Here is a 12,762-nt window from a genome sequence, read left to right as displayed (position 1 = left end):
ATGTGTCTTAGGTAAGAAAAAGACAAACTACTTCAGATGGTTTTTGCATCAATAAAATATTTTTGAGCTGAAAAAACAAAAACATGCAAATAAAATGACTATTATAAAATTAAATTTAAGTTACTATACTAAAATTAAAACTAATTACTATAATACAATATTAAGAAATTATTTCATATTGATTTTTTAAAAAAAAAGAAAAAAAAAAGATTTTTTTTATTATTATTATTTCCATTTCCATGTTTTCTTGCTCTGGAAATAGACCAAAATTCTAAGACTAAAATTCCCTATCATTCTGTGAATCGTTGTTTCGTTCAAGAATCAACTTAAAATGCTTAAAATCATATGAAGGTCATTTTTAAACCAGGGTAATTATAGTTAACAAAAAATAATAATAATAATTAACTGAAATAAAAATCTAATATTTAAAAAAGTAAACTTTTTTTTTCCAGCATTTCTAATTTCATTTAATTTAACAATTACTAAAATAACTAAAAGTGAAAAAAAGAATAAACAAAAATAAAAAAAATATAAAAACTATATACTTACAGTAAAAAATGTATAGATATTTAAGAAAAAAACAATCAATTTACTTACAATTTAACTAAAATTAAAATTTCCTTGGGATTTCTCAGTCTGAATTTTTTTTTTACATTTTTTTAATGATAATTTACAGAATCAAAATTAGTTTTTTATCATTTTAAATTCATTTTTAACAAAAACCAAATGATTCATGATTCAAAAATCCATGTTTCAGAATTGGTGCATATGCATCAGCCGGATTGCCAAGAAACAAGTGAATCATTACACGCCTAACTATGAGGCTTACTTACAAACAATATTAAGGGCATTGACACATAATAGCACAGTGCACTGAAGCACCTGAATCATGGCATGATGTTCAGTGTGTGTCTCCCACACGGAGGGCATCCGATGGATCCGCCTGTGTAACTCTCTGTATTTGGAAAGTGATTGCTGTGTTTTAACCTCTCAGATCTGTCTCCCACTCTCTCTCTCTTCATCTTTCCTTCCCTTCTGTTCCTCCCACTTCATCCTTTCCCTTCTTCCCCTCATAAAATCACTTTCTCTCACTCCCTCTATTTCCTGCATTTTATCTACTCATATTTGTCATACTTTGTCCCAATGAGCACATTGAGTAATAATTACTTGTTGATTTATTTATTAGTTAGTTAGCTGAATGCTGTGATGAGTCTTTTGTTTTTAACTCGGTGTACAGCTTTTGATGATACAAAATTTATCAGAAATCATGTATAAATTAAATTAATAAATATAATTTTGGTTTGCATCCATCAAATCAAATTCAAATGAATGAACGTATAAACAATTAAATAAATAAATAAATGTACTCAGTGGGACAAAAGAGAAAGTATGATAAGAACATGCAGGAAATATTTATTTATTTATTTGATTGTTTTGAGTTTTTTTAAGCTTTCTTTTAATTGTGATTTATCATTAATTATGCATATTTATTTATTGCTCTTTGGTTGTATCCATCAAATAAAATAAAAACAATAAATAAAGTGTGTTTTATTACTCAATGTACTGTACTTGGTGGGACGAAAGAGAAAGTATAATGTATATAATGAGAAAATAGAGGAATATTTATTTATTTGTCTGACAGACAGACTGATTGATTGATTGATTGATTGATTGATTTGAGTTTTTGTTTGTAAAACATTTTTTTTTAATGCCAAACTTAACATTCATAATATATTATTTGAACTTTTTTGGTTTGCAGTCATAAAATAAAATTCAAATGAATTAATTGATAATACTCAAGATAAAAGAGAAATTATGATGAAATCCAACAAGAAAATGCAGGAAACATTTGATTGATTGATTGATTGATTGATTGACTGATTGATGCGATTACTTATTTGATTTTTTTATTGATTAATTGGTCGTTTTGAGTCTTGTTTTGAACTCAGTGTTAAGCATTTTTTAATAATAACGGACTTGGCCTACATATGTACATTCATATGTAAATGAAGGATTTAATGATACAAAGAACATTTAATTTGTAGCATTTAATTCTCTGTATTACACTTTATACATAATTGCTGCATACATATATGCCAGTACAATACATTTGAGGGTTAATAACAAGCAAAATGACTATATTGCCTAATAGATTTATCATGGTTTATTGGTCATCTTACTGCTTCTACTCATTGATGGTTTCATTACTCACATTTCACTGCTGGTTATATATGCTATATATAATTTTGTATGTGACGAATAAAAATCTTGAATCTTGAATCATTGGTCCTCTCTCTAGTCTGTGTGTGATCTGGGGCCTGAGGAGACGCCGTCGGTCAGTGATGTGACCATGAGGTCCTCCTGCATGGAAAGTGCAGAAAGAAACTCCAGAGCCCTGAGCCTCCATAACTCTATCACCAAAAGTAAGTGATTCTTAATGTTACCGCAAAAACAGGGTAAATGTATTATTTTTAAATGATTGATATAGTTAATGCTATAGGTTCAGACCACTGTTACTACAGCAGACCATTATTTGCAGTGGGTTATTAAATACTCCTTCACAAGTGCTTCCACAGTGACTGTGTGCCTTCAAAACATCTAAAGCTTTATTTCAGCTTCATTGGTAATCTATAAGTGTAGTTTCCACAAGTATAGATGGAATCTTTAGATATATTAAACTGTGAGAGATTTACCTCTGTTAACCGAATTAATTAACTGAAAAACAGCAGGAGCTCTTTCATTTAATCTAAAGGCTGGAATGTGTACAAATCTAAACAGATTATATATATATATATATATATATATATATATATATATATATATATATATATATATATATATATATATAGTTATTAAAAATCTATATTTTTAAAATTTATAGTTTTATTTTTTTTTTATTTTCAGTATTTAAAATTTATATTTTTCATTTAGTTTAACTTGTAATAGTAAAATAACTAAAACTGAAATAAGAATGAATAAGATCAATAATACAAAAACAACAAATTACAAACATTTCAATTAAAAACTGAAAATATAAACATAAAAACTAATTGTTCAATGGATCACAAAACTTATGGTTGTGATCATATTATGGTTTTTGAGTCACGGGTTGGATCGGGTTTAAAAAAAATAATATTTAATTTTAACTTTGCTTTCTATGAAAGCTAAATACTTATTCAGTCCTACAACAAAAACTACTATCTTAACTAAGAAAATACAAACATGATTAAAGACTATAAAAAATAAGAACAAATTACACAATCTACAACCATTGATAAACACAGAAAGAAATTACAAATAAAATAAGGTCCAACAGTAGTATTTGTAAAGGTACAGTGTAATAATTATGTATAAAATAACAGTACATAGTGTTCACTGTATAAACTGAATATAGATTAATCTTTGTCAAAACTGTCTTTTGTTGTTTTATTAGTATTAATGACAGCAGGATGTATTTATAGGCTGTTGTACCTTTAAGACCTGATGTACGGCTCCAATATAATTATACACAAATGATTTATTTGTCAACTGTTATCATTCACTTAAAATATCAAAGAAAGAAATAAGGGGATAAATAATGCTACAACATTTATTACTGTGTACTGTAGTGTTATATTAGTTTATTGATTATTTATTTAAAGGGGTACTATTATGCTTTTTCACAATTTCAACTTTAGTTATTCTATGTTTGAGCATAAAAAACAGAAGCTTTTCAAACACTACAACGAATGACTTGTTTGGACTACAATCAATATTTTCTGGAATTTGTGATATCACCAATATCAACGAATGGACCTGGTTCTGAGACACACTAGCTTTCCCAAGACAGACGAACTTAGAGTGGTTACAATCATATGGGTGTAATTCACGCTCAAATTGATTTGATTTTGACTAGTGGTGGGCATAGATTAATTTTTTTAATCTAGATTAATCTCGCTGTGGTCTTGAAATTAATAATTCTGTCACAGTTTCTGGGTTGAGTTCCCCGGGGTTCCACTAGATGTCCTCCTTTCTCACGGTGTCTGTCACCTTATCACTTCCTGTTCCCATATTTGGTCACCTTCCTCCTTGTTTTAGTTAATTGATTGTTCCCCACCTGTCTCCAGTTCCCTCATCACCCTTCTGTGTATTTATACCCGGTCTGTCTTAGTCTGTGTCACGGAGTCCTTGTCTTATGTGTGATACTTTCCTGAGTCTGCTCTTGCCGTGTGTTATTGTTTTTGGTTGTTATATTGTTGGATATTCTGGTTTTGACCCTGCCTGGACTGTTTGCCCTTTTGGATTTGCCCTTCAAATAAAATCTCACACCTGCAAAAAAATAAATAAATCGAGTCAGGTTCCAGTTGACCCTCCAGAGTCGAGTCAGGTTCCAGTTGACTCTCCAGAGTCGAGTCAGGTTCCAGTGAACTCTCCAGAGTCGAGTCAGGTTCCAGTTGACCCTCCAGAGTCGAGTCAGGTTCCAGTTGACCCTCCAGAGTCGAGTCAGGTTCCAGTTGACCCTCCAGAGGCGAGTCAGGTTCCAGTTGACCCTCCAGAGGCGAGTCAGGTTCCAGTTGACCCTCCAGAGTCGAGTCAGGTTACAGTGAACTCTCCAGAGTCGAGTCAGGTGTTCGTGGATCCTTCAGAGTCAGGGCTAGTCATCGATGACCTTCCAGAGTCAGGGCTAGTCACAGATGACCTTCCAGAGCCAGGGCTAGGTACCATGGACTTTCCAGAGACTAGGCTGGTCACCGTTGACCTTTCAGAGTCAAGTCAAGTCACTGGTGATTTTCAAGGACTGAGTCAAGTCACTTGTGATTTTCAAGGACTGAGTCAAGTCACTGGTGATTTTCAAGGACTGAGTCAAATCACCGGTGATCTTCATGAACAAAGGCAAGTCACCTCTGATCTTCATGAACAAAGGCAGGTCACCTCTGATCTTCATGAACAAAGGCAAGTCATAATTGATCTTCATGAGCAAATACAAGTCACCAATGATCTTCATGTACAAATACAAGTCACCAATGATCTTCATGTACAAATACAAGTCAACAATGATCTTCATGAGCAGTGTCAGGCCAGCACTGATCTTCTGGAGTCCAGTAAGGACACCAGGGGATTACCAGAGTTTCGTCGTCCCGTTGATCCGGCTGCACGGAGGTCTACTTTGCCTTGGGGGGATCTGGTCCTGACCACATGGCTGTGGTGGTCTTCTGCTCCACCCTGGGGGCCTTCCCCCCTGACCACACGGTTGTGGTGGTCTTCCGCTCCACCCTGGAGGACTCTGGCGTCGACCACAAGGATGTGGTGGTCTTCTGCTCCGCCCTGGGGGGCTTCATGTTGTTGTTTTTGCTTTTTGTTTTTGTGTTCCCTCCTGTCCCTGTTCCCCTCTGTTAGTCTGGCCCTCCGTCCCTCCCCCTGAACCTTCTCCGGTCCTCCTCCCTCCTGGTCTCCCTGTTTTGTGTTTACATTCTGGTGCCTGTTCCCCATGTTTTTCTTTTCTGGCCCTCTGTCCCTCCCCCTAAGCCTCCACCTGTCCGCCTCCCTCCTGGTCTCTGTTTTGTGTTTATCGTGGAGCGTCTGGGAGCCGCTCCGTAGAGGGGGGTATTGTCACAGTGTCTGGGTTGTGTTCCCCGGGGTTTCACTAGATGTCCTCCTTTCTCACGGTGTCTGTCACCTTATCACTTCCTGTTCCCTTATTTGGTCACCTTCCTCGTTTTTTTAGTTAATTGATTGTTCCCCACCTGTCTCCAGTTCCCTCATCACCCTTCTGTGTATTTATACCCGGTCTGTCTTAGTCTGTGTCACGGAGTCCTTGTCTTATGTGTGATACTTTCCTGAGTCTGCTCTTGCCATGTGTTATTGTTTTTGTTTGTTATATTGTTGGATATTCTGGTTTTGACCCTGCCTGGACTGTTTACCCTTTTGGATTTGCCCTTCAAATAAAATCTCACACCTGCATTTGGCTCTCTCTGTATTTCCTGTATCACCAAACGTGACACATTCTTACCTGTTTTAACTAAAAACAAATGTAGAAAACATGCCTTGAATATTTTACGTCCATTTCAGAGAGAGAAAGATACATTTTAGGTAATATTCTTTATCTGTTACTACTGGCGTTCCTCAAAGCTCTGTCTTGGGCCCTCTTTTATTTATTATCATCTGGTCATATGTTTAAGATATTTGGTATTAATTTCAACTGCTATGCAGATAACATCCAGCTCTATTTGTCCTCCAAGCCTCTACTCTTCGTTCTTCTTCCCTTTTGGACTGAAAGATTAAATCAAAGCCTGGTTTTCGTGCAACTTTCTCAAGCTAAATGCCGATAGAAATAAAATAAAAAGTTATTGGTGACACTAAATCCAATTTGGCAAAATCCAACAGTTCACTTACTATTGATAATTCAGTAGTTAGCAATTACATAGTAATATATATATATATATATATATATATATATATATATATATATATATATATGAATGATATAATCAATTTAATACTAACCTTTTGTGTTAGTATATTGCCATGTTCATCACCTCACCTTCTTTTGTATTCGTTTGTCTTTAGCTACAGGGAGGCTCTGTTCCTCCTCTTCCTCTGGGAGGTTTCATTTTCCCTTACTCCTGCTTTCAGTCTCTTTTGTTTCTAAGCTTTTGTTACAGTAAATGCTGCCTGTTTAAAAATAAGCTGATCTACGACAAGCCTCCGCTCCATAAGCAAATTTAGCAAGCCTTTAAAGATACGAATCAAGGCCTGAATGGCACTGACATTTTCAAATGAGTGTAAAGCTTAGGCAGATGGGGCTAGGCTGGGGCTGGTTGGGATAAGGGTATTAAACGGCCTCAAATCAAGACACTGTCTCTGGGCCATCTGTTATGTGCCTCTGCCCTGTGCTTCTCCCCCTCGATTGTTCAGCAGTTACATCTTCCAGGCCCTTCTTTAAAATGCATATGGGTGTGCATGTGTGTAAATACTCAAGAAACACAGACTGTCAGTAGAAGCACCTCTCAAATTGTGCAGTTCGTAGCAGAGTTAGAAGTTACTGTCAAAAAGATTCCAAAGCCTAACTGCAGTTAAAATGTTATTTTCACATATAAAGTTATTATCTGTTATATGTTATATTTGCATGTGGGTGAAATTATAAATCAGTTTAAATAATATTTTGTCATGCAATGATTAAATGCACTTATTTTGATGTGTTGACTAACATACAAAAGCGCATTTAAAGTACTTTGATTATAATTTTTACATAAAAAGTTTATATATTTGAAATGTACTAAATTGCAACTTCGTCAGTACAAATGAGTAATTACCATTATATTTAAATGCATGACATATAAGTTTCGTTTACACTTTATTTTAAGGTGTACTTGTTCCAGTATAATTATGTAATTAAGTACGGAGTAATATTAATTAACTACATGTACTTACTACATGGTTATGTGGTGTTAAATATAAAATCAAAGAAGGCTGTGAAAATTAATCTGCATTGTTAATCATTTTGATCTTTTATAAAAAAAAAAAAATGTTACCTTTCATTGGATAATAATAATTTAAAATGGGGAGAAATATCATTATGAAATAAAGGTTTTTCTCTAATACACATTGGCCACAATTAATGGCACCCTTTTATTCAATACTTTTTGGAACCTTCATTTGTCAGTTTATCAGCTCTAAATGTTCTGCTATAATGCCTGATGAGGTTAGAGAACAACAGACAAGAGATCAGAGACCACTCCTTCATCCAGAATCACTCCAGACCCTTCAGATTCCCAGCTTCTCCTCTTCAGTTCACTCCTTTCATTTTCTGTAGGGTTCAGGTCAGAGGACTGGAATGGCTATAGCTGAAGCTTGGTTTTGAGCTCAGTGGCCCATTTCTGTGTTGTTTTTGAGGATTGTGTTTGGGTTATTGTACAGTTGGAAGATCCAAACATGGCTCATTATAAGATTTCTAACAGAGTCAGATCTGTATTTGATCGAATCAAAGATGCCATGAATCTAAACAAGATGTCCAGGAGTCAGGACCTCCTGACATCAAAAATACAGCAGTATATTTCATTGTACACATGGGGTACTCTTTATCTCGGTGTTCACAAAAAACCCATCTTGAGTGTTTACTGCTAAAAAGCTCATTTTTAGTTCCATCTGATCATAGAAGCCAGTCCCATTTGAAGTTCCAGTCGTGTCTGAGAACTGAATATGCTTTAGTTTGTTTTTGGATAAGCTAGGAGAATTTTTCTTGAAACCCTCCAAAACAACATGGTGATGTAGGTGCTGTTTGACCATTTTTTTAAGGTTTTCTGACTCAGAGACTCAACTATTTTCTGCAAGTATTTGAGAAAAACCTTTATTTCATAATGATATTTTCCCCCATTTTCAATTCTTATCATCCAATGGAAGGATATATATATATATATATATATATATATATATATATATATATATATATATATATATATATATATATATATATATTTATGAATTAAAAAAAAAATAATCAAAAGGATTAACAATGCAGTTGAATTTTCACAGCCTTCTTTGATCATATTTACCAAAGGTGCCAATATTTTTGGCCATAACTGTATTATAGTTTATCCTAAATGCTTGTCAGTACATTCACCAGTACTTTAATCATATTTCAAAGGCAATAGAAATAATGATGAAATTACATATAAAGATGTAAGATGTAAGTCCTTCTTAGTGGGTCAGAAATCACTCTAAATTTCAGTTTATCGCATTAAATATAAATGTAAACTATAATGCATTTGTATTTAACTGTAATTAACATGCAATAAAGTGTCAGAAAACATTACATTTCATTCTTTTAATCTGTACTATTTTCCAAATTAGGCATCATACATCCTTCACCATGCCTTTCACTTAGATGATCACATGAACTCTAAAAAGTGTTATTAATTTATAGAATGATTTCAAATGCTATATTCATGTTTAAAAACAGACTAAAGGCTTATTTATATTTCTGTGCCCGATTCATGCTGTAAGCTCTGCATAGTTGCAGTGGTTAAAGTGTATCCTGTGCCATACGTCTCTCCAGCGTAACTCATGTTGCATCTACACAGACAGCAATAGCTGTGATTCGGCCAATTTGTAACCAGAGACCCCCAGGATGACAAAAAATAAGTGCATTGGGACTGAATGTAATGGAGAACAGAGAAGGTCATAACCCATAAACAAATCTTGTTATCCAAAAACATCCAAGATGTATTTGTTGAAGCATAGAACAATAATTTCAGTCTTAAGAGATGAAGAGAGAACTCCACTAAGCTCCAAACAGTTGCAAATGTGGCTGTCAGCACAAAAAAAAAAAAAAAAAAAAATGAAAATCAACATGAATAGAAGATGCGGTATATTTGTAGCAATTGCCCAAAATACTGTTCATTGTATGGGTCAAAATTATTGATTTTTTTTTTTTTTTTGCCATAAAATATTAGGATATTAAGTAAAGATCATGTTCCATGAATTTCCTACTGCAAATATATTAAAATGTAATTTTTTTATTAGTAATATGTATTGCTAAGAACTTAATTTTGACAACTTTAAAGGCGATTTTTTTCAATATTTAGATTCTCTTTTTTTCTTTTTCTTTTTTTTGCACCCTCAGATTTCAGATTTTCAAATAGTTGTATTTCTAATAATAAATGCTAAATACTCTCCACAAAGACATTTTACAATATATATTTGTTGATTTCAGTTCTCTCAGAGACCACAGATTCGTCTGAGGAAGAGTGGCAGTCGATCTCTGATCTGGCCAACGCCTGTCGGAACATTCTGGAGGCTTTGTCTCGAGAAGGTGAGAAATGGCAATTTTCAGCTGAAGAAATGTGTCTGAACATCTGAAAGTGTGAGCTGGAGGGAGTCAGTTGAGTCTGTTCAGTAATAATGCTGGTTTAGATACTTTACTGCCACAAGATGGAATATTAATGATGTCATTTCCTGCTGGGTTTCAGACCGGAAGTCAGGAGATGGATCACAAGCATCCCCAGACAACCAGTCAGGTCAGACAGACACCCGGTTTAAAGACGTCAAGGACAGGTGAGGATGACCGTGCCATGAACTCTTCGACATTAGATTACACAGTACTCAGTTTTTTTGTGTGTGTGTGTTTTAGTTTTTCTAGAGTTTGCATGTTTTGAAGTCCACATTGTTGTTCAAAGAAATGACAATGGCTGTAGCATTTCTATCATAAAACAGTGGCCAGTTATTCAAGATTAAACATTTGAATTGCATACAAAACATACTTCTTGTATAAATTTTTCTGAAAAGTCATTTGCACATCAGCTGACATTCACCACTAATAAGCTACTACTATTGTAGAAATGTAATTTTCTGTAAAGTTGCTTTTCAATGATTTGTATTGTATAAAACACTATACAAATAAACTTGAATTGAATTGAATTGAATTGAACTGAAGGTAGTTTGGCCAGTAATAAACAAGGACTTGATCACCAGTCCATTGGCGCCCCCTGGAGACATTTGTTATAATACATACTGTTCATACGATAATTATTATCATGTATATTATTCATTTTAACAGTGTTGTTCTATTAAATTCTTTGTTACTTTATTTGAACAAAATAGTATTGCCTCATTGATATTATATGTATTATGTTATTTTAATATAAAATAGGTCTATAGGTCTTAGGTCTATTACCACCAAAAAATTAAATAAACTGATTAATCCGATTTTAATTTTTTCAAAATAATCAACTGATTACTCACTTACCAAAATAATAATTTGTGACAGCCCTACAAAATATTAAACAGCAAAAACTGTTTTTAATTCTGATAAAAATCAGTAATGTCTCTTGAGCGGCAAATCAGTTTATTGGAAATATTTCGGAAGATCACGTGACACTGGAGTAATGATGCTGAAAATGCAGCTGTGCATCACAGGAATAAATTACATTTGAACAGATATTCAGATAGAAAAAAACAGCTATTTTAAATTGCAATAATATTTCACAATATTACTGTATTTTTTACTACTTTTTTAAAAAACCGTTATGACTGGACATCATTGTGTTTCTTGGTGTTCTTCTTTCTCTCCCTGCGTTCGCAGTGACTCGCCTGGTCACCTTGAGGAGAAAGTGTCCCAGCTAGAAGCCATGCTGAAGCGCCTGCAGGACGACCTCCAAAAGGTACTTTGTCCTCTGTGGGTTTGTCACATCACAGCTCTCTCTGTCGCAGCACTCTTCCCACACTGTAACCCCTTCAATTATCTCCCATTCAATACATCCACCCATCCTTGTCTGTATATCTGCCCTGTCCAGTCCTTGCCCTCTTCGCTTCTTCAAAGAGCCACTGCTACTTCACAGAGCCAATCACACAGAGGGACTGTAGAGGTAGGGCGGGACAAGCAAAAGAAACCTGTCTTGTCATTGAGCAGGGTGAACAGAGGAGATGAGAAGATTGCTGGAGGGACAAGCCATGCTCACTCTCAACACTAACCCACCAATGGCAGTTAAGGCAAGTAGAGCATGAGATTTTTACTCAGATTTTAATCAGTAACAAAAACAACAACAACAACAACGTGTTTGACATTTCTCACTTGATCTACAACAAGATGATGGAAAAGTATAGCTGAAAGAAATAGTTCACCCAAAAATAAACATTTGCTGAAAAGTTTGTTTCCTCATCAGATTTGGAGAAATGTAGCATTGCATCACTTGCTCACCAATGAAGTGAATGGGTGCCGTCAGAATGAGAGTCCAAACAGCTGATAAAAACATCACAATAATCCACAGCACTCCAGTGCATCAGTTAATGTCTCTAGAAGAGAAAAGCTCCATGTTTTTAAAATGAAATCCATACTTAAGACATTTTAAATCACATAAAACACTAGTTCTCTATACATATAATTGCTTTCTTCAAGGAACAGCCGTCTGTTCTGAATCAGGAGAGAAATCTGCGCAGATCAAGCACCATGTACAAGCTCTAAACAAAGATGTGTGGAGGATGTTCACTGGAGGAAGTTGTATTATCGATTATGGACTCATATTATAGCTGGAAGCGATGGTTTGAAGTTAAAAACATTTTAATGATGGGTTTCAATCAAATCGATTAATTTTAATTGATGGACTGGAGGTGTGTGGATTATTGTGATGTGTTTATCAGCTGTTTGACTCTCATTCTGACGGCACCCATTCACTGCAGAGCATGCATTGATGAGACACTGATGCAATGCTACATTTCTCCAAATCTGATGAAGAAACAAACTCATCTCCATCTTGGATGAACTGAGCTAATTTTCATTTGAAAGTGAACTATTCCTTGAAGGAAGTGATGTTAGTTAGTTATTGCACTGACTAACATTAACTAATGGTAAAGTGTCTTCATTAACAGGGATTTGTTCGTTTAGATTAAAGACTCGACCTTCAATTTCTTGGTTTGGAAAAGCAGTTTTAAAACACAATGTTAAGTTAGAATATGTTGTACTAATAAACATACAAAAATAATTATAACACTTTATTTTAGTGTTATTGTTACACATTTCATCTACTTACAGTAGGAATCACTGTACATTATGTATAATGACATGCAACTAACCTCAAATCTAACCCTAATCCTAACCCTATACCCGTCTTGTTGATTAATATTGCTCAGTACTTAAATATATAATTACACTTTTTTACACTTTTTACAGTTTTGTTGTTATTGCTCCTCTGCTACATAGGATGTTAGGAAATGGAGTGATTTGAGGTTAATTTTGATTGGCTGGTAAAAGCACAAAGAGTAGGCGTGTCATAGTACACACACACACAC

The 12,762-nt window shown here is 34.5% G+C and overlaps 1 protein-coding gene across 7 annotated transcripts in view; it reads left to right on the top strand.

The window, feature by feature from the left end:
* Positions 1-12,762, top strand: part of LOC113051725 (signal-induced proliferation-associated 1-like protein 3) — a 50,003-nt gene that overhangs the window by 31,844 nt on the left and 5,397 nt on the right. For 5 of the 7 annotated variants that reach the window (XM_026215712.1, XM_026215714.1, XM_026215713.1 and 2 more), the window contains 5 exons: positions 2,300-2,423; positions 9,692-9,790; positions 9,948-10,032; positions 11,060-11,138; positions 11,271-11,466. In XM_026215712.1, the coding sequence (XP_026071497.1) occupies positions 2,300-2,423; positions 9,692-9,790; positions 9,948-10,032; positions 11,060-11,138; positions 11,271-11,447 (564 nt within the window). In that variant the 3' untranslated portion in view covers positions 11,448-11,466. The remainder of the gene's footprint in view (positions 1-2,299; positions 2,424-9,691; positions 9,791-9,947; positions 10,033-11,059; positions 11,139-11,270; positions 11,467-12,762) is intronic. The other 2 variants (XR_003276944.1, XM_026215716.1) reach the window with 2 other exon arrangements.

Source organism: Carassius auratus, chromosome 32, assembly GCF_003368295.1.
Source record: "Carassius auratus strain Wakin chromosome 32, ASM336829v1, whole genome shotgun sequence".
Classification (NCBI taxonomy): Eukaryota; Metazoa; Chordata; class Actinopteri; order Cypriniformes; family Cyprinidae; genus Carassius; species Carassius auratus.
The sequence above is the reverse complement of the archived record's forward strand: the minus strand, read 5'-3'. Positions and strand labels throughout refer to the sequence as shown.